Raw genomic sequence first — 23400 nt, 5'->3', positions numbered from 1 at the left:
AGAGAGAGATAGATTAAATCAGGCTGGAAACAAACTGGCAGATCTGTTGAAAATGGTGGACAGAATACACGCATGTTAACTTAAAAAAAAAAAAACATCTTAAATCTAGTGACATTTCATCACATAAAACCCAAGTGGAATGAATGACGTCTGAAGCTTCGAGGATTGTTTCACAATTAGGTGCAAGTGGCCTACCCTCTTGCACTGGGCTCCCAGTAGGGGGCGTACAGTCCGGAGAAGGCAGGAACAAAGTAACATCCATAGGACGAGCCCACATCGCCTGCCAGCTTCTCTGTGAGAGGAAGAGGGGGGAGGATGAGGACGGTCTTAAAGCAAATATGAAAATCAACCTAATAAACATACAGTGTGTTGCAGAGCTCACCGATCTCTGCGGAGGACTGGATGATCCCCAGGTTGTCCTTCAGCCAGCGTACCACCGCCCCAGCTATGGCCACCGACCCCTGGAATAGACCAATCACAGGTCAGCAACAGCATAGCGGAGCCAATCACAACCGTGACAAATATACTGCAGGGCTGTATTTCAGACAGGGCACAACAGGACTAGTACAACAGGACTAGTACAACAGGACTAGTACAACAGGACTAGCAAAACAGGACTAGTACAGTGGCTTCCGAAAGTATTCGTCCCCCTTGGCGTTTTTCCTATTTTGTTACATTACAACCTGTAATTTAAATAGATTTTTTATTTGGATTCCATGTAATGAACATACACAAAATAGTCCAAATTGGCACTGTATAACAGGACTAGCGCAACAGGACTAGCATACCAGGACTAGCATACCAGGACTAGCGCAACAGGACTAACACACCAGGACTAGTATACCAGGACTAGTATACCAGGACTAGCGCAACAGGACTAGCGCAACAGGACTAGCGCAACAGGACTAGCGCACCAGGACTAGCGCACCAGGACTAGCGCACCAGGACTAGCGCACCAGGACTAGCGCACCAGGACTAGCGCACCAGGACTAGCGCACCAGGACTAGCGCACCAGGACTAGCGCACCAGGACTAGTATACCAGGACTAGTATACCAGGACTAGCATACCAGGACTAGCATACCAGGACTAGCGCACCAGGACTAGCGCACCAGGACTAGTATACCAGGACTAGTATACCAGGACTAGTATACCAGGACTAGCATACCAGGACTAGCGCACCAGGACTAGCGCACCAGGACTAGCGCACCAGGACTAGCGCACCAGGACTAGCGCACCAGGACTAGCGCAACAGGACTAGCGCAACAGGACTAGCGCAACAGGACTAGCGCAACAGGACTAGTGCAACAGGACGTGTACCTCGAGAGCGTAGTAGGCTGGTGCGTCCTTCCCCAGTTTGTAGGCCAGTGTGGTCAGGAGGCCGTGATCTGACATCACTGGCTGAGACGAAAGAGAGAGGGTGTCATTTTAGAGCAACAGACACTATTTTGGGATTTTTTTAAAAAAAAGACAACATTATTGAAGTCCATTTTACCTTGATCCCTGTGTTTCTCAGCAGGAAGCAGCCAGTTCCGTACCTTTTAAATAGAAACAAGGGGACGGTTTTGAAAAGGGAGATGAGTCGGACCATAAAAATACAATCTATCTCTATGAGAAGAACAGAGGAAGACTTGGGGACATCTCTGGAAATCAAATCAAACTTTGTCACATGCGCTGAATACAACAAGTGTAGACTTTACTATGAAATGCTTATTTACAAGCCCTTAACCAACAGTGCAGTTCAAGAAAGAGTTAAAAAATAATATTTACCAAATAAACTAAAGTAAAAAATTATAAAAAGTAACAATAAAATAACGAGGCTATATACAGGGGGTTCCCGGTACTGAGTCAGTGTGCGGGGGGGGTATAGGTTAGTTGAGGTAATTTGTACATGTAGGTGGGGGTGAAGTGACTATGTATAGATAATAAAACAGCGATTAGCAGCAGTGTACAAAACAAATGGAGGGGGGGGGGTCAATGTAAATAGTCCAGTGGCCATTTTGATTAATTGTTCGGAAGTCTTATGGCTTGGAGGTAGAAGCTGTTAAGGAGCTTCTACCACCCCAAACCACTTGGTGATGCGTTCACCATGTTCATATAAAATCAAATCGTAAAAGTAGTTTAAAAATCCCTTTTTACATCAGCAGTTGTCTCAAAGTGTTTTACAGATACCCAGCCTAAAAAAAAACAAAGAGCAAGCAATACAGAGACAGGAGAAACACAGGGACACTCTCCATAGAAGTCAGGAACCTAGGAAGAAACCTAGAGAGGAGCCAGGCTCGTACATAACATTCTACTGACTAAAATATATCTAAAAACGGCTGTGTTTCTGAGTGATGACGACCTAAACCAGCACGTCCAGTTCCACAGAGAAAGAGAGTGTCTGCTAGGTCACATTTCCAACCAAACTACACCATAGATGTGAACACAACAATCAGGCCACAGGCAGAAAGCAGAGATACAGAGCTGTGTGGTCAGGCTCCCAAACAATGGCAGAGTCAAAGGCCCCTCTCCTTTCTTTACAACTGACGGATACATGGACAGTCTAAGGATAACATGTTTACACACACCAGCACCTTTTAGTGTTATGTACCTCTGAATAAAATGATATGAATGAATATCACTGTCAGTTCTATTCCAAGTAAAGGAGAGAAGACCTGTCTTGGAGGAGAACTTACGTGTTTTTAGCCTGTCCATCCTGGAAGCACATTTGACCAACCAGAGCAGCGGACTGGTCCCCGAGACACTGTGACATCAAGAACCACAGCAGCGTTTAGTCATCACACACACTAACCTCTGTCAGTCATTACTGTCAAAGCTAGGACATTGATTCACTCCAACCAAGGAAAATCACACACACTACATTGTTTTGATGCAATAACAACGAGGGAGAACTCCTTACCCCGGAGATTGACTTTGTAAAACTGACCGGGACACACACACATATGCATACATACATATATATATAGTATATTGTTTTGATGCAGTAACAACGAGGGAGAAGTCCTTACCCCGGAGATGGGAACTCCTGCCAGAGAACCAGAGTTCTAGAAGAGGATGAAATAAACAGACATGAGAGTGAAGTTACTGATCCAGGACCTGTGTCAAATCTCAACTAAGTCCATTAAAAAGTCCTCATAAAAATCAGCCACATTGATCAAATCAGAACTAATAGTAGCAACAAGATTGGGTCAACCAGGTCGTACTTAAACAGGGCTGCCCAACCCTCTTCCTGGAGATCTACAGTCCAACCCTAATTTAAAAACACACTTGATTCTACTAATTAGCTGCTCAACAAGACTAGGTCATACTAAAACATAAACCAGGCCATCTGTCCAAATCATCTCTACAGCCAAACCAAAAATCAGCTGTTAAGGCCGTCACGAGACGCTCCTGTCCAAATAACTGGCATAGCTATAGCCACACACTCTCCACAGTGTCGTTCTACGGACGCCACAGGAGTCACGAGCGTCTCACATGGTGTAATGGAAAAAAAAGAGGGGGCAGCCAAAGGCCTGGCATTTTCTCCACGGACCTTACCAAACCTCCATGTGGTGGACGTGAGGTAGAAGGCTGAGGTGAGAGAGTGAGAGAGAAAGGACATTTTTGGGGACGACGGGCAGCCATTTTAGGAGACAGTGGCAGATAAGAACATGTCAGAAGTAGGAGGAGGAGCAACCAGCTCACTGAATGACCTCTGGACACCAAGGCAAGGTGCACACTTTGTTGACAGCAGTGCAGCAACCATGACACAGTCACAGGAGATAAAACACACACACACACACACTTCTTGTGTACGCGTTCTATTCATTAGAGAGTATGTAGTTGTTTATTTGACCCATTTAAGACAACTGTCACAAGATGATATATCACTTTCTCTGAATATACCGTGCATTCAGAAAGTATTCAGACCCCTTTGACTTTTTCAACATTTTGTTACGTTACAGCCTTATTCTAAAATGGATTCATATAAAACATTTCCCCCTCAATCTACACACAATATCCCATAATGACAAAGCGAAAAGTTTATTTAAGTATTCAGACCCTTTGTGAGGAGACTCGAAATTGAGCTCAGGTGCATCCTGTTTCCATTGATCATCCTTGAGATGTTTCTACAACTTGATTGGAATCCAAGTGTGGTAAATTCAATTGATTGGACATGATTTGGAAAGGCACACACCTGTCTATATAATGTCCCACAGTTGACAGTGCATGTCAGAGCAAAAACCAAGCCATAAAGGCCAAGGAATTGTCCGTAGAGCTCCGAGACAGGATTGTATCGAGGCACAGATCTGGGGAAGGGTACCAAAACATTTCTGCAGCACTGAAGGTTCCCAAGAACACAGTGGCCTCCATCATTCTTAAAAATGGAAGAAGTTTGGAACCACCAAAACTCTAGAGCTGGCTGCCCTGCCAAACTGAGCAATCGGGGGAGAAGGGCCTTGGTCAGTGAGGTGACCAAGAACCCGATGGTCACTGTGACAGAGCTCCTCTGTGGAGATGGGAGAACCTTCCAGAAGAACAACCACCTCTGCAGCAATCCACCAATCAGGCCTTTTTGGTAGAGGGCCAGAAGGAAGCCACTCCTCAGTAAAAGGCACATGACAGCCCGCTTGGAGTTTGCCAAAAGGCTCCTAAAGGACTCTGACCATGAGAAACAAGATTCTCTGGTCTGATGAAACCAAGATTGAAGCCTGAATGCCAAGCCTGAATGCCAAGCGTCACATTTGGAAGAAACCTGGCACCATCCCTACGGTGAAGCATGGTGGTGGCAGCATCAAGCTGTGCACTCAGGACCTCAGACTGGGGCGAAGGTTCACCTTCCAACAGGACAATGACCCTAAGCACACAGCCAAGACAACGCAGGAGTGGCTTTGGAACAAGTCTCTGAATGTCCTTGAGTGGCCCAGCCAAAGCCTGGACTTGAACCTGATTGAACATCTCTGGAGAGACCTGAAAATAGCTGTGCAGCGACACTCACCATCCAACCTGACACAGCTTGAGAGGATCTGCAGAGAAGAATGGGAGAAACTCCCCAAATACAAGGGTGCCGAACTTGTAGCATCATACCCAAGAAGACTCAAGGTTGTAATCGCTGCCAAAGGTGCTTCAACAAAGTACTGAGTAAAGGGTCTGAATACTTATGTAAATGTGATATTAAATTTGCAAAAAAATATCTGAAAACCTGTTTTTGTTTTGTCAGTGTGTAGATTGATGAAAAACTTTCGTTTTTTAAATCTATTTTAGAATAAGGCTGTAACGTAAAATGTGGAAAAGGCCAAAGGGTCTGAATACTTTCCAAAAACGCACTGCATGTCACGTCTGATCAACAGTGTCTGAGGAACGAACCAAGAAAACAATATTTCGCCCTGTAACCTTGACCCCACCATTACTTAGTCTGACAGTCAACTGGAATCTTATCAGGTCAGCTTTGACGCAGTAGGAACTAAACACTAAGTCATAAAACCAAATGACCTGCTTTGATTAGTCATTTAAAAATCACATACTTGAGCATAAACATCTTTATGGCTACCTTCTACTGAAAAATGATAGGACTTAACCTGGATAGGTGGGTTAATGTTTAAAACATGGTTCGGGAAGTGTTTCAAATCCAAAACATTACACACACACACACACACACACACACACATATCGACACACAAGCTGGATCCGAAGGTATCAACTCACCATTGAACCGTATATTTCTGAAGAGCTCTTCACTTGGGGTAGAATTTCCATTGGGACATCAAAATATCTACAACCAACAAATAAATATGTTTAAAATAATAATAAATATGTAGTAACATTTTGTACAAAAATATAATTAACTCATGTAGATATGTCTATGCAAACATGTTCAAGTGTGTGTGTGTGTGTGTGTTCCTACTTGCAGAGCTCGGGGTCCCAGTCCAGGGTGTGTATATTGAAGAGCATGGTGCGACTTGCGTTGGTCACATCTGTGACGTGCACCCCTCCACTCTTCCCGCCTGTCAGACACTGGGGTTTGAGAGGACCACACCGCCACAGAAGATCATTAATTATAAACATGTTGATACAGAACCACTATGGAAATAAGTCTTGAATTTGAGTCATCCCTGGACAAGTTTTTAAAAAATGTAGATCCTCTGTGTCTTTAAAACTGTCAAATCAATCATCTGGATGATTGATCATTTATCACAGATTAACAATCCGAACAGGAACTGATCACCAACTCCGATCCGGAGTACCTGTGCAGGTTTTTGTACCAGCCCAGTACAAATTATTTTATTTTTTTATTTTTTTATTTATTTTTTTATACAAAAATTTGCCACTTTTTTCCCCTTTCAGAAACGGTCTTTTGCAGAATATTAAAATTCTGTCAACACCTCTAAAAACATTTGATCAAATTTGTGCTTTCTTTTAGAAACTGGCCTAATTCCAATAGATACAGCAAATAAAGCTCATTCACGTGTGCAGTTTTACAACAGGTCTGAGTCCTAAAATCTCAATGTAGGGTTCGCTTTGGGCCCAGTCTTACCCAGATAAGCCAGGAGTCGACAGTGCCGAACATGGCTCTGTTTGTCAGGATAGCCTCAGCGACCTCCTCTACGTTATCCATGAGCCAACGCAGCTTCACAGCACTGAAGTATGTACTGATGGGCAGACCGGTCTTGTGCTGGGGACGAGATAGATGGAGAGAATAAGAAAGAGATGGAGAGATAGAGGCTGTATCACATTCGGCTGTGATTGGGTGTCCCATAGGGTGGCGCACAATTGGCCCAGCGTCGTCCGGGTTTGGCCGAGGTGTGTAGGCCGTCATTGGAAATAAGAATCTGTTCTTAACTAACTTGCCTAGTTAAATAAAAAGGTTAACATTTAAAAATGTTAACAAGTAAAAATGAAGGGAGAGAGAAAGGGAGAGAAAAAGAGAGAGAGTGGTAGAGAAATAATAAAATGTGATGACCAAGGTGGGTTGATGTCACCCATCAGAGATTACGGTAAAGATGTGTCAGATTGTTCACACCTAACACCTAATCTTCTCATCCCCACAGGTGCCTATAGGCTAGGGTCAGTGGTGGGATAGGGGCTATGAAGTAGACTCTAGGGAAGGGGTGGGCAATTCCAATCCTCGAGGTCCTGATTAGTGTCACAGTTTCTCCCCCAGGTCCCCAGCTAACACACCTGATTCCAATAATCACCTAAATCACGATCTTCAGTTTAGAATGCAATTAGTTTAAAATCCGCTGTGTTTGCATGAAGATGGAGGGGAAAAGTGTGACTCCAATAATCACCTAATCACGATCTTCAGTTTAGAATGCAATTAGTTTAAAATCAGCTGTGTTTGCATGAAGATGGAGGGGGAAAGTGTGACACCAATCAGGCCCTGGAGGAGTTGCCCACCCCTGGTTTAGGGGATGGTTTGGGACAGGGCTCTCCTCTTACCTTAGGGGTTGGTTTGGGACAGGGCTCTCCTCTTACCTTAGGGGTTGGTTTGGGACAGGGCTCTCCTCTTACCTTAGGGGTTGGTTTGGGACAGGGCTCTCCTCTTACCTTAGGGGTTGGTTTGGGACAGGGCTCTCCTCTTACCTTAGGGGTTGGTTTGGGACAGGGCTCTCCTCTTACCTTAGGGGTTGGTTTGGGACAGGGCTCTCCTCTTACCTTAGGGGTTGGTTTGGGACAGGGCTCTCCTCTTACCTTAGGGGTTGGTTTGGGACAGGGCTCTCCTCTTACCTTAGGGGTTGGTTTGGGACAGGGCTCTCCTCTTACCTTAGGGGTTGGTTTGGGACAGGGCTCTCCTCTTACCTTAGGGGTTGGTTTGGGACAGGGCTCTCCTCTTACCTTCAAATGGTTCTTGTTCTTTCCCGGAGTGCTGTTGATCAGCCTCTCCACTGTGGACTGTGTACGCAGGTCCAGCCAAACTGCAGGGATAACCAGGACACAAAGAGTTAAAAATCACCCAGAGATAATATATTATAAAACACACACACACTGTATCTTACAATGTTCAACAATAGACAGACAGTGGTGGAACTGGCAGAATGAAAAGCACGACTGTTGGTATTGACATCCTACACTACTTCCTGGAGCTGGGGGGGAAGGTGTCACAACAATGGTATTACAACAATGCTACTGGATGATGGTTATGCAATCTGGCCATGTGCTGTGTAGTTTCCCACATGACACAACTTTAGGATGTACTAAGTTGAGTTACAGTAAGGATCTGTGTGGAGGTTTGAGGGAGCGACTGGGGAGGCTGAGGGTAGCTGGTTGAGTCAGACTGGAAAAAAAGTGTGTGTGTCCAAGCCAATGAATTGGACTGGTTCCTAAACCTACGACTGAATTAGAACTCTGATCCCTAAAAAAGTTAACAGACTGTTCCTTTCCATAGTCTTCTAAAATGGGGACGGTGACCCCGTACTTTCTGGCACATACGTTTGTGACTACCAATGAGCTTGGTAATACCCACCAATGGCATTGTAGAGCGGTTCCCCTGTCTCTTTGTCCCAAACCAGCGTAGTCTCTCTCTGATTGGTCACGCCGACAGCTGGGTAAACACAAACAAAAATATGGTAAACAAACAACCCACACATCCCCTGCTGCATTCAATGGAGTCCTGAGAACCACTGTAGGTACAAGAGAGTTTTCCTACCCCTTGACTTGTGTTACAGCCTGAACTCAAAATGGATTATATAGATTATTTTTCACACACACACACACACACACACACACACACACACACACACACACAAAATCCCATAACGACAAAGTCAAAACATGTTTTTAGAAATGTTTGCAATTTCTTTTGAAAATTAAATACATCATTATCTAATTCAGATAAGTATTCGCACTCGTGACTCAATACATTGTAGAAGTACCTTTGGCTGTGATTACAGCTGTGAGGCTTTCTGGGTAAGTCTCTGTGAGCTTTACACACCTGGATTGTGCAACATTTACCCATCTACCAATAGGTGCCCTTCTTTATATTTACCCATCTACCAATAGGTGCCCTTCTTTATATTTACCCATCTACCAATAGGTGCCCTTCTTTATATTTACCCATCTACCAATAGGTGCCCTTCTTTATATTTACCCATCTACCAATAGGTGCCCTTCTTTATATTTACCCATCTACCAATAGGTGCCCTTCTTTGCGAGGTGTTGGAAAACCTCCCTGGTCTTTGTGGTTGAATCTGTTTGAAATTCACTGTTCGACCTTACAGATAATTGTATGTGTGGGGTACAGAGATGAGGTGGTCATTCAAAAACCATGTTAAACATTATTATTACACACAGAGTGAGTCCACACAACTCATTATGTGATGTGTAAAGCACATTTTTACTGCTGAACATATTTAGACTCCTTGTCATAACAAAGGGGTTGAATACTTATTGACTCAATATATTTCAGCTTTTAATTTGTAATTAATATATAAACATTTTGAAAAATATAATTCCACTGACATTATAGGGTATTGTGTGTAGGTCAGTGACAAAACAATATGAATACATTTAATATGTAATCCATTTTCAATTCAGGCTGTAACAACAAAATGTGGACAAAGTCCAGGGGTGTGAATCATTTCTGAAGGCACTAATATACACTGGGGAGAAGAAGTGTTTGATGTTAAAAAAATCTTACAATGTGATTTTCTGGATTTTTGTTTTAGATTCCGTCTCTCACAGTTGAAGTGTACCTATGATAAAAATTACAGACCTCTACATGCTTTGTAAGTAGGAAAACCTGCAACAACAAAAAAATCGGCAGTGTATCAAATACTTGTTCTCCCCACTATATATACACATACATGTACATAAACACACACACACACCACTGTACCTTTAATGTTGGAGATGTCTATGTTGAGCTGGCCGAGCTTCTCACAGGTCCTCTCCATACACTCATAGACTGACTGAAGAATCTCCTTAGGGTCTTCTTCTACCCAGCTGACACACACACACACAGTTCAACTAAGTGTTAGAAAAGGTTTTACCAGTGTTCGAAAGTAGCATTTCAGAGAACGAACCTGGTGAAAATATGGAATGACAAGTGTCATATTTCAGCTTTGTGGTTGTGCGTTCGATCCCTGATGATCACTGTTCAACAGTTACTGGCACTTAGTCTTTCACTCGTACGTGGTCAAATTCCCCTCTTTTCTACTGGTCCTCGTCAGGGTCAAAAGACAAGTATTTTTTTTTTTAAAGGTCCTGACCCGGTCAAAGAGTCTTTCCAAAAGTACCCAGGTCCATAATGAATAGTAGTTCCTCTGCATACAAGGCATTTGGGAAAGTATTCAGACCCATTCTCCACATTTTGTTACATTCCAACCTTATTCTAAAATTTATTCAAGATTTTTATTTTATTTTTTTCATCAATCTACACACAATACCCGATAATGACGGAGCAAAAACAGGTTTAAGAATTTTGGGCAAATGTATTCAAATTAAAAAAACAGAAATACCTTATTTAAATAAGTATTCAGACGCTTTGCTATGAAACTCGAAATTGAGCTCAGGTGCTTCCTGTTTCCATTGATCATTCTTGAGATGTTTCTGCAACTTGGAGTCCACCTGTGGTAAATTCAATTGATTGGACATGATTGGAAATACACACCTATATAAAAAGGTCCCACAGTTGACAGTGCATTTCAGAGCAAAAACCAAGCCAAGAGGTCGAAGCAATTGTCAATAGAGCTCTGAGAAAGGATGATGTCAAGGTACAGATCTGGGGAAGGATACCAAAACATTTCCACAAAATTGAAGGTCCCCAAGAACAGTGGCCTCCATCATTCTTAAAAATGGAAGAAGTTGGGAACCACCTAAACTCATCCTAGAGCTGGTCACCAGGCCAAACTGAGTAATCGGGGTAGAAGGGCCTTGGACAAGGGAGGTGACCAAGAACCTGATGGTCACTCTGACAGAGCTCCAGAGTTCCTCTGTGGAGAATGGAGAACTTTCCAGAAGGAAAACCCATCTCTGCAGCACTCCACCAATCAGGCCTTTATGTCAGAATGGCCAGACAGAAGTCACTCCTCAGTAAAAGGCACATGACAGGCCGCTGGAGTTTGCTAAAAGGCCCCTAAAGGACTCTGACCATGAGAAACAAGATTCTCTGGTCTGATGAAACCGAGACTGAACTCTTTGGCCTGAATGCCAAGCGTCACATCTGGTGGAAACCTGGCACCATCCCTACGGTGAAGCATGGTGGTTGCAGCATCATGCTGTGTGGATGTTTTTCAGCGGCAGAGACTGGGAGACTAGTCAGGATCGAGGGAAAGATGAACGGAGCAAAGTACAGAGAGGTCCTTGATGAAAACCTGCTCCAGAGCACTCAGGGCCTCAGACTGGGGTGAAGGTTCACCTTCCAACAGACAACGAGTTTAAGCACACAGCCAAGACAATGCAGGAGTGGCTTCGGGACAAGACTCTGAATGTCCTTGAGTGGCCCAGCCAGAGCCTGGATTTGAACATCTCTGGAGAGACCTGAAAATAGCTGTGCAGCAACGCTCCCCATCCAACGTGACAGAGCTTGAGGATCTGCAGAGAAGAATGGGAGAAACTCACCAAATACAGGTGTGCCAAGCTTGTAGCGTCATACCCAAGAAATACTTGAGGCTGTAATCACTGCCAAAGGTGCTTCAACAAAGTACTGAGTAAAGGGTCTGAATACTTATGTAAATGTAATATCATGGTTTTGATTTTTCTAAAAATGTCACCTGTTTTTGCTTTGTCATTATTGAGGTATTGTGTGTAGATTGATGGGGGACAATTTAATCAATTTTAGAATAAGGCTGTAACGTAACTTTACGAATGCACTGTAAGTTTCCCAAATAAAGCTTCAGTAGCCCACAGAACCCCACCGCCCGCCTAGCCCACAGAACACCACCGTCCGCCTAGCCCACAGAACCCCACCGCCCGCCTAGCCCACAGAACCCCACCGTCCGCCTAGCCCACAGAACCCCACCGTCCGCCTAGCCCACAGAACACCACCGTCCGCCTAGCCCACAGAACCCCACCGTCCGCCTAGCCCACAGAACCCCACCGTCCGCCTAGCCCACAGAACCCCACCGCCCGCCTAGCCCACAGAACCCCACCGTCCGCCTAGCCCACAGAACCCCACCGTCCGCCTAGCCCACAGAACCCCACCGTCCGCCTAGCCCACAGAACCCCACCGCCCGCCTAGCCCACAGAACCCCACCGCCCGCCTAGCCCACAGAACCCCACCGCCCGCCTAGCCAACAGAACCCCACCGCTCGCCTAGCCAACAGAACCCCACCGCCCGCCTAGCCAACAGAACCCCACCGCTCGCCTAGCCAACAGAACCCCACCGCTCGCCTAGCCAACAGAACCCCACCGCTCGCCTAGCCAACAGAACCCCACCGCTCGCCTAGCCAACAGAACCCCACCGCCCGCCTAGCCAACAGAACCCCACCGCCCGCCTAGCCAACAGAACCCCACCGCCCGCCTAGCCAACAGAACCCCACCGCCCGCCTAGCCAACAGAACCCCACCGCCCGCCTAGCCAACAGAACCCCACCGCCCGCCTAGCCAACAGAACCCCACCGCCCGCCTAGCCCACAGAACCCCACCGCCCGCCTAGCCCACAGAACCCCACCGTCCGCCTAGCCAACAGAACCCCACCGCCCGCCTAGCCAACAGAACCCCACCGCCCGCCTAGCCAACAGAACCCCACCGTCCGCCTAGCCAACAGAACCCCACCGCCCGCCTAGCCAACAGAACCCCACCGTCCGCCTAGCCCACAGAACCCCACCGTCTGTGTAGCCAATAGAACACCAATATCTGTCTAATGTAAATAAGCCCTGGACATTGGACTCTGACAGCTCATGCATCCAGCTAAGGGGGGGGGGGGGGAACCTCTTCATTAAAGTGTAACCTCAGTTCTTAGTACTCAGTATTGACTCAACCCAGGGAGGGGATTTGGTAAATGTTGACACACTCATAAAAGATCCACCTTACAGATTTCCCTCTTTCCATTCTTCCTGTCATCACGGACCAATCCTGGAGCCGAATTCACCCCAGAAGGGTGGCGGCAGGTAGCCTAGAGCATTGGACTAGTAACCGAAAGGTTGCTAGATCGAATCCCCCGAGCTGACAAGGTTAAAATCTATCGTTCTGCCCCCTGAACAAGGCAGTTAACCCATTGTTCCCCAGTAGGCTGTCATTTATAAATAAGAATTTGTTCTTAACTGACTTGTCTAGTTTAAATAAAGGTTAAATAAATAAAAAAAGGTGAGGAGAATAGAAGGCATGCTCATAAAAGTATTGGTACTGGGCCTTGCAAGCGGACTGTATTGCAATGTGATGTCAGGTGTGGGCACTCACCCCTCTTTAGGGAAACTCTGCTTTATCCCAACCTGGTGATGACTAAGCAGCTCTGCCGTTTTAGAATTGAACACCTGAGGAAAGGAGACAGAGTTAGAGTGGTTCCTACTGTGCAAGTGATCTTTAAAAATAAAAATAAAAGAGCTATACTGAACAAAAAATATATTTTTAAAAAGTGACCTGCAACAATTTCAAATGATAACACCGATTTACAGTTCATAAGGAAAATCAGTAAATTAAAATACATTATTTAGACCCTAATCTATGGATTTCACGACTGGGAATACAGATGTGAATCGGTTGGTCACACACTTAAAAAAAAAATAAGTATCAAAAAAAGGTAGGGGTGTGGATCAGTAAACCAGTCAGTATCTGGTGTGACCATTTGCCTCATGCAGCACAACACATCTCCTTCACTTAGAGTTGATGAGGGCTCTTTGTGGCCACAAAGAATGTTGTCCCACTCCTCTTCAATGGCTGCGCAACGTTGCTAGATATTGGAGGGAACTGGAACACGCTGTCCTACACGTCGATCCAGAGCATCCCAAACATGCTCAATGGGTGACATGTCTGGTGTGTATGCAGGCCATGGAAGAACTGAGACATTTTCAGCTTCTAGGAATTGTGTAGAGATCCTTGCGACACGGGGCCGTGCATTATCATGCTGAAACATGAGGAGATGGCGGAGGATGAATGGCACGACAATGGGCCTCAGGATCTCATCACGGTATCTCTGTGCATTCAAATTGCTATCGATAAAATGCGATTGTGTCCAATGTCCGTAGTTTATGCCGAGCCATACCATAAGCCCACTGCCACCACGGGGCACTCTGCTCATAACGTTGACGTCAGCAAACCGCTCACCCACAGAACGCCGTTAAAGTGGTCTGCAATTTTGAGGCCAGTTGGACATACTGCCAGATTCTTGAAAAAGACATTGGAGGAGGCTTAGGGTCGAGAAATAAACATTCAATTTTATCACAACAGCTCTGATGGACATTCCAGCAGTCCCCAGCACAAGGTGCACCTGTGTAATTATCATGCTGTTTAATCAGCTTCTTGATATGCCACACCTGTCAGGTGGATGGATTATCTTGGCAAAAGAGAAATGCTCACGAACAAGGATGTAAACATTTATTTTAAAAATAAAATCTGGACAAAATTTGAGATCAATAAACTTTGTGCGTCTGGAACATTTCTGGGATTTTTTATTTCAGCTCATGAAACCAACACTTCACATGTTGCGTTTTATGTTTTTGTTCAGTATAGGATTCATCTAGGCCCAATATGCTATATCTCAATCAATTAAAAATAGATCGAAATTCTGGCGCTCCTAGATTATATGTTGTGCTCCTAACTTTTGCACCAGTGCTACCAACGAAAATGGTTAATTTAGATCCCGCTCCAGGACGATTCACATATTGTTTATGAACACTTATCTTACTATCAAAAAAATATCCAAATAAATGTAAAAAATATATATATATCAATTTTTTAAAAAACAGTACTATCACGTATGAGAAAAGCATTTAAGCATATATTTTCCAAGATAATCTTCGACATAATTTTCAAGAGTTCAACAATCGGTTCTGTAACAGTCTGAAGACCACACATCAGAACATTCCGCATTCCGAAGCTAAATCAATATCCATCACATTAACAAGAGAAACTCATTATGGACTATATAAAACCATGATGAAAACTTTACAGACATAGTTAAGAAGATACAAAAAAAACATTATGGATGTTACATTTGGTCTGTATTGCTTTAAAAATAAACATTTCCAGCACATCCCCAACATGTGAAAATAGCACGTTTCTATGTTTTATAGTCAAAAAGATAAGTGTTTCCAATGGCAACCAATTAGTAGGCAATTCCTGCTCATAATTGGTTCAAGTCACATGACGCACATCGATGATGTCATTAGAAACACAAAACTTCCTCTTTTTTTTTTACTACAAAACATAGAAACACGTGATTTTCTCATATGCTGCTGTTGAAGAGGTACTGGAGACGATGAACAGGAAGTTCAAAGATGGTGAAATGTTCCTTACACCCCTAACACTATGGATAGGGCTACATTGAAATGTTTAACACAAAAAAATATATGCGTGGTAGCAATTAAAAAAAGGGGAACAGTTTGGAGATTACGGCAAAAAAAAAGGCGAGGACGCAACAGGTTGACAAGAAGACACTTGATTTTACATTCACTGAACTTATAGCCGTATTTGTTGATAATTAAAACTGAAAATACATTCAGTAACATGATAAGAATATTCCTGGAAAATGTAGGGTAAAGGGCAACATAAGACAAAACATATACAAGGGTTTGAATAAGAGGTCAAACCCCGGGTTTTTGTCCACAGTTCCTAAATCATTTCAACGCACTTTTATGACTCAAAGAAGAGTCTTCAACTAGAAGGTGTTTTTGTTGAGCTCTCTGTGCCGTTGAGGAACACACCTGTAGTTGTTCGGAACGAAAAAGTGCGCACCACGACATCGCACAATTACTGTTGTTGTTTACGCCCTCCCAGAAACAGCCATTATATAAATCACAGTCTGGGTCAAGTGGGCATCGTTTCAAACGCTTTTTCTATTGCCAACATGAGTAGCTAAATTTTTTTTTTTAAATATGATCTTACAGTGCGTTAGGCTTTCACAAGGCAATTCAGAGAAGCAGATCGTCATTTTTTTGTGCACATTGATGGAACGCAATTCAGATGTGTGGTCCGCAGCAAATATTCTTCACAATACAACAAACATAGGCTCATTTTGTTCATGACAACATAGGGTATAAACTCCATGTCATCCTTGTAAATGTACATCAAACAGTGATCATAAACTTGGATACTGTATATTATGAGATTTACTGTATATTCCATGAGATGTATGATGTTATATGATTAAAGTGCACATTTGGACTCAACAGGTGTATGGCTTGCTTGTATGACCTCAACGCGGTATTTATTATAATCCTCAACGTATCATCTTTCAAAATACATAGAGTCATTGTAATTTACAGCATTTCCCCTTACTCAGACATCAATTTTTTTTTGTAAATGTTTCCCCAATTAGCGGGAGGGATGGGGGCAACTTGTTGTTGTACGCCGTGCTCAAGTTTAGAACGTCTGTCCGGCAAAACCCACACAGTGCTGTGAAGCAGAGACCCTGAGCTCTGATGTCATATATAGAATGTTACTGTTCAGCCACTGTGTTCCGATTTAGGAGCTTATTAAAATGACAAAATCTGCCATTTTTCACCCCACATACAGGTAGGAGTGTGAAGGGTTAACATCTCATCTTCATAAATAACACTGTGGGACAGCTGTGAATGAAGAAACAAGCTCTGTGAGCTCTTTTCAAAAAGCCATGAATATGATTTGACTAGTCAGAAGTTTACATACACTAAGTCGACTGTGCCTATAAACAGCTTGGAAAATACCAGAAAATGATGTCATGGCTTTACAACCTTCTGATAAGCTAATTGACATAATTTGAGTCAATTGGAGGTGTACCTGTGGAGGTATTTCAAGGCCTACCTTCAAACTCTGCCTCTTTGCTTGACATCATGAGAAAATCTAAAGAAATCAGCCAAGACCCGAGAAAAAAAAAAGTGTAGACCTCCACAAGTCTGGTTCATCCTTGGGAGCAATTTCCAAATGCCTGAAGGTACCACGTTCATCTGTACAAACAATAGTACGCAAGGATAAACACCATGGGACAACGCAGCCGTAATACCGCTCAGGAAGGTTGTCTCCTAGAGATGAATGTACTTTGCTGCAAAAAGTGCAAATCAATCCCAGAACAGCAAAGGACATTGTGAAAATCCTGGAAGAAACAGGTACAAAAGTATCGATATCCACAGTAAAATTAGTATTATATCAACATAATCTGAAAGGTCACTCAGCAAGGAAGAAGCCACTGCTCCAAAACTGCCATAAAAAAAGCCAGACTACGGTTTGCAACTGCACATGGGGACAAAGATCATACTTTTTGTAGAAATGTCCTCTGGTCTGATGTAACAAAAATAGAACTGTTTGCCCATAATGACCATCGTTATGTTTGGAGGAAAAAGGGGGAGGCTTGCAAGCCGAAGAACACCATCCCAACCGTGAAGCACGGGGGTGGCAGCATCATGTTGTGGGGGTGCTTTGCTGCAGGAGGGACTGGTGCACTTCACAAAATAGATGGCATCATGGGGAAAGAAAATTATGTGGATATATTGAAGCAACAGCTCAAGACATCAGTCAGGAAGTTAAAGCTTGGTCGCAAATGGGTCTTCCAAATGGACAATGACCCCAAGCATACTTCCAACGTTGTGGCAAAATGGCCTAAGGACAACAAAGTCAAGGTATTGGAGTGGCCATCACAAAGCCCTGACCTCAATCCTATAGAAAATGTGTGGGCAGAACTGAAAAAGAGTGTGCGAGCAAGGAGGCCTACAAACCTGACTCAGTTACACCAGCTCTGTCAGGAGGAATGGGCCAAAATTCACCCAACTTATTGTGGGAAGCTTGTGGAAGGCTACCCGCAACATTTGACCCAAGTTAAACAATTTAACGGCAATGCTACCAAATACTAATTCAGTGCATGTAAACTTCTGACCCACTGGGAATGTGATGAAAGAAATAAAAACTGAAATAAATAATTCTCTACTATTATTAATCTGACATTTCACATTCTTTTTTTTGTTTTACACTTATCATGCCAAGCAACAATGTTGACAGATAAACAATGTCTGCTTTGTTTGGCACGACTGTCGGGTGTTACATAACTGCAGGACAAGCACTTACCTCAGAGATGGATGACTGTCCTCAGCAGTAGATACAATGGGAATTTACAGAATGAATAAAATAGTGTGAAAAGTAATGCTCATTTGAAATAATCACTAAAGCAAATTAAAATGTTATTGGTCACATACACGCGATTAGCAGATGTTATTGCGGGTGTAAACAAAATGCTTGTGCTTCTAGTTCCGACAGTGCAGTAATAATCTAACAAGTAATATCTAACAAATTACACAACATATGTAATTTGTATTGTTTTACAGTCCGGGAAAGACAATTGCATAGCGGTTTAGATTGTCAGGTTTTCCCCAGACACTGAAGGTGTGTTATGTTCATCAATAATTCATTAACGTGTTACTTCGTTGTTTTGACATGTTTAAATAGCCAGGGACCAGCTGGACTCCTGTCCTCTATGACCACTTGAAAAAGGAGTGCTTGACCTCTCACCCATAGGATAGTAGTTCATGTGTAGGCTACATGTTACACACACACTTTGGCGAGAGTTAGAAACATTGTCCAAGACTGGATGTCCAGAACTCATGTCGCTTGGAATACTGGATATTTACCTCACGAGTCAAAAAATGCAACACCTTCTACAGAAACGGACAGCTTCTTGTTTAACCAAGACAAGTGAAACAGTAAGGGGGTGGGGTGTTACAGTAAGGGGGGGGGGGTGTTATCCCAGTGCTGCCACCAAGGTAGTGGTCAATGGTGAGAGATCAGAGACCTTCTTTAAGAATGACTATCTACATCAAACCTACTTACAGTGGGACTAGGGTCGGACAGGGTCAGACTTGCCCTTAAATCATGACTCCCATTATATAACACACAAGTCACTGGATGAAGGAGTCTTCTGTAGGGGTGGTGGTGGGGGGGGGGGGGGGGGGGGGGGGTTTGTTAAGAGCTGCGACACTGTCTGAACATTAAGGAAAAGGGGGGGGGGGTACCTAGTCAGTTGTACAAATGAATGCTTTCAACTGAAACGTGTCTTCAGAACAACAGATTTTTACCTTGTCAGCTCAGGGATTGCATCCAGCAACTTTTCTGTTACTGGCCCAACACTAACCACTAGCCTACCTGCCTTCCCAACACTCTAACCACTAGCCTACCTGCCTTCCCAACACTCTAACCACTAGCTACCTGCCTTCCCAACACTCTAACCACTAGCTACCTGCCTTCCCAACACTCTAACCACTAGCCTACCTGCCTTCCCAACACTCTAACCACTAGCCTACCTGCCTTCCCAACACTCTAACCACTAGCCTACCTGCCTTCCCAACACTCTAACCACTAGCCTACCTGCCTTCCCAACACTCTAACCACTAGCCTACCTGCCTTCCCAACACTCTAACCACTAGCCTACCTGCCTTCCCAACACTCTAACCACTAGCCTACCTGCCTTCCCAACACTCTAACCACTAGCCTACCTGCCTTCCCAACACTCTAACCACTAGCTACCTGCCTTCCCAACACTCTAACCACTAGCTACCTGCCTTCCCAACATTCTAACCACTAGCTACCTGCCTTCCCAACATTCTAACCACTAGCTACCTGCCTTCCCAACATTCTAACCACTAGCTACCTGCCTTCCCAACATTCTAACCACTAGCCTACCTAACATTCTAACCACTAGCCTACCTGCCTTCCCAACACTCTAACCACTAGCTACCTGCCTTCCCAACACTCTAACCACTAGCTACCTGCCTTCCCAACATTCTAACCACTAGCTACCTGCCTTCCCAACATTCTAACCACTAGCTACCTGCCTTCCCAACATTCTAACCACTAGCTACCTGCCTTCCCAACATTCTAACCACTAGCCTACCTAACATTCTAACCACTAGCCTACCTGCCTTCCCAACACTCTAACCACTAGCTACCTGCCTTCCCAACACTCTAACCACTAGCCTACCTGCCTTCCCAACACTCTAACCACTAGCTACCTGCCTTCCCAACACTCTAACCACTAGCTACCTACCTTCCCAACATTCTAACCACTAGCCTACCTGCCGCCCGTTCATTAAGCGTCGCTTGGTTTTGGAGGCATAAGGACCTTAGAAATAATTTTCAAAAAACAAGAGGTTAAATCGACACCTTTATCTAATATGTTAAGTAAACTGCTGTGTTCGTCCTCATGCTAACTAGCAGTAGCCACAGCAGCCATTATGGAATGTCCCGTTGAACAACAAAAGGAGCTGATTGGCTGACACTGCCGTTCTAAAATGGCTGCTGTGGCTTCTGGTACCAAGCATGAGGACGAAAACAGCAGTTTACTGGTTGAACAACTAGCAGTTGTTCAATCTTCTTGGTGTAACAGTTGAGATAATGGGACAATTCAGAGGACAACACATTTCTCATCCCTGGATTGAAGTATGTTTTCCGAGCCATATCTTGCTCCGGCTCCGTGGTGTCTTAATCTACACAGGAAGACTGTCCGACCCTAGCCCAATATTGGACTATGGAAGCCTAATGTTACTCCTTATCGTCCAAGGACGTGTTCTGTCAATGGTGAATTGGCTGTGGAAGCCAAAACAGCCAAATCCTCCATCTAAACGTGAATCGATTCTCAATTTCAGTACGATTCTAGTAACAAAATCCCTATACTTTCATTTCACATCCCAAAATATTTTTCACAAATGCGAAAATACACACTTATGCTGACTGTTTCAAAACAGGTTACTGTAGGTTGCAGCTGACAGTATTTTTCAGTGACAACACGTTTGTTGTGTCTGTCTTCAATTTTACACACACACACACACACACACACACACACACACACACACACACACACACACACACACACACACACACACACACACGTGTTCAGAGACTCAGATAGCGAATTAGCACAAGTAGTCCACTCTCATTCGTCTGTTTTCTGTAAACAAGAGCTGTAGAAACATGGAAATACACTGAGTGTTCAAAACATTAAGAACGCTTGGCCGTACAAGGTGTCGAAAGCGTTTCCACAGGGATGGTGACTCCAATGCTCCCCACAGTTGTGTCAAGTTGGCTGGATGTCCTTTGGGTGGTGGACCATTCTTGACACACATGGGAAACGGTTGAGCGTGAAAAATCCAGCGGTGCGCCTGACACCTACTATCACACCTCGTTCAATGGCACTTAAATATTTTGTCTTGCCCATTCCCCCTCTAAAAATGGCACACACACAATCCATGTCTCAACGCTAAAAGAAAATCCTTCTTTAACCCGGTCTCCTCCCCTTCATCTACACCTGTTTTGAAGGTGATATTCATAAGGGATCATAGCTTTCACCTGGATTCACCTGGCCAGTCTATGTCATGGAAAGAGCAACTGCTCCTAATGTTTTGTCCACTCAGTGTGTGGGAACCCTAACCGTATGTAAAATCTCCCGGGTGGCGCAGTGGTCTAGAGCACTGCATCGCAGTGCTAGCTGCGCCACCAGAGTCTCTGGGTTCATGCCCAGGCTCTGCTGCAGCTGGCTGCGACCGGGAGGTCCGTGGGGCGACGCACAATTGGCTTAGCGTCGTCCAGGTCCGGGTTAGGGAGGGTTTGGCCGGTAGGGATATGTGGATATTGTAAAGTGTAAAGTGGATATTGTAAAGTGGCTGTTCCACTGCATATCATAAGGTGAATGCACCAATTTGTAAGTCGCTCTGGATAAGAGCGTCTGCTAAATGACTTAAATGTAAAAGTAAAGTCCCTTGTTAAGTGGACCTGTGTGGTTCTGATTCCCGTTCGGACCGACATTTTCACCTATAAATCTGATCTGTGGACACTGTAGATGGAAATGGCTTGCATTGAGCAATAGCCCTGGTTCCCACGGATACGGCAGTATATTTCTTTGTGCTTCCGATTGCCTAGCAACTCCTGGCTGAACCCTACTTCACAGCCACTGACAATTAGCACATGCCTGAAATCCTAATCGTAGCACAGCAGGAGAGAGAGTGGTTTCATCACTATAGTACAGTCAGATATCAGTTTATAGCCATTAAATCAAAAAAAAATTATAAATAGATTTGAAACAAAAACACTTTGTTTGGAGTTCAGGAAGCCACAGCTGTGTGTGATGTTCACAGTTGTGGCGGCAGATGTTTTGATTAAGAGATACCGTCAGAAAATACGCACATTTTCTATCAAATCAAATGCATTTATAAAGTCGCCTGATATCTCAAAGTGCTGTACAGAAACCCAGCCTAAAACCCCAAACAGCAAAGCAATGCAGGTGTAGAAGCACTAAACATACACATGTATTTTACAGTTGTAAGGAAGGTGACATTTTACGGTTTGTTGGTTTTACAATTTGATTATACTATATTTAGAAAGTAAAAAGTAATTTCAAGCCTTATTCATAGTATTAAATAGGGAATACATTTTTTTTTTAAATCATATTTGTACTTCAGCTTGTGTCCTCAAAAGTGACTCAACAATTATTATTTAATTTTTTAAAATAACAATTTGCAGGAAGGTGAGACTAACATTGGAGTATGTATTGTGGCGGCAGGTAGCCTAGTGGTTAGAGCGTTGAGCGTAGTAACCGGAAGGTTGCTGGATCGAATCTCCGAGCTGACAAGGTTTTTACCTGTCGTTCTGCCCCTGAACAAGGCCGTCAGTGTAAATAAGAATGTGTTCTTAACTGACTTAAATAAAGGTTAAATTAAAAAATAAATTTTAAATCACAAGTTGTTGATGGTCCTCATGATAAATAATTACTTTCGGAGATTAAACGAAGTTACATTTAAGATTTTTTTTTTTTTTTTTTTTTTAAACAGGAGAACGCAATCCATTCATAACTCAGAGGCTTGTTGCAAACTTACCAGAAACCTCGTCGAGCTTGTGCCTTGATCGATAGCTGCCACCAGGGGCCCCATCGTGATCTTCTCTGAGTAAGCCGCTGTGGACATCCTTCTGTTCGTATTCGTGGTGATCAATTTCTACAAACGCCGGTGAACCGGTGTTCGGCTTTATATTACCCACTGCTGGCAGTCCTGTTGAGACCATGCGAAAATCCTTCCAGTGACGTTGACAAAATCCTATCGGTTGTGGCAAGTTTATGTTTGACGAGCTGTCAGAAGGCGTTGGCCTAGTGCTGCCCAATCAAATCCGGGGGCACGTCCAAAGAAAAAAAAAACGTTCAACGAGTTTAAATCACCGGGATAAATGCCGCATTTAAAACAGGTCAGTCCATTGAAGACAACTGGGGAAAATATTCTGAATGGTCATCCAACTCGGAATTGGAAGTCGGAAACTCGGATATCTTTCTAGACTTCCGATCTGAAGATCGCTGACGTCACGATCCCCCCCGAACTCCCA

General features: G+C 43.9%; 1 protein-coding gene across 1 annotated transcript in view; it reads right to left on the bottom strand.

The window, feature by feature from the left end:
• LOC129820805 (glycerol kinase-like) overlaps positions 1-23130 on the bottom strand; it is a 28756-nt gene extending 5626 nt beyond the window's left edge. The window contains exons 1-14 of the mRNA XM_055877788.1: positions 22905-23130; positions 13318-13391; positions 9816-9922; positions 8445-8522; positions 7817-7896; positions 6516-6653; positions 5886-5995; positions 5687-5753; positions 3010-3045; positions 2677-2744; positions 1494-1536; positions 1319-1399; positions 383-461; positions 196-292 (exon numbers count right to left, since the gene is read on the bottom strand). Coding sequence (XP_055733763.1) covers positions 196-292; positions 383-461; positions 1319-1399; positions 1494-1536; positions 2677-2744; positions 3010-3045; positions 5687-5753; positions 5886-5995; positions 6516-6653; positions 7817-7896; positions 8445-8522; positions 9816-9922; positions 13318-13391; positions 22905-22991 — 1145 coding nt within the window. The 5' untranslated portion in view covers positions 22992-23130. The remainder of the gene's footprint in view (positions 1-195; positions 293-382; positions 462-1318; positions 1400-1493; positions 1537-2676; positions 2745-3009; positions 3046-5686; positions 5754-5885; positions 5996-6515; positions 6654-7816; positions 7897-8444; positions 8523-9815; positions 9923-13317; positions 13392-22904) is intronic.
• Positions 23131-23400: the final 270 nt, after the last annotated feature.

Source organism: Salvelinus fontinalis, chromosome 23 (assembly GCF_029448725.1).
Source record: "Salvelinus fontinalis isolate EN_2023a chromosome 23, ASM2944872v1, whole genome shotgun sequence".
NCBI classification, from domain to species: Eukaryota; Metazoa; Chordata; class Actinopteri; order Salmoniformes; family Salmonidae; genus Salvelinus; species Salvelinus fontinalis.
This window is presented reverse-complemented; position numbering and strand designations above follow the sequence as displayed.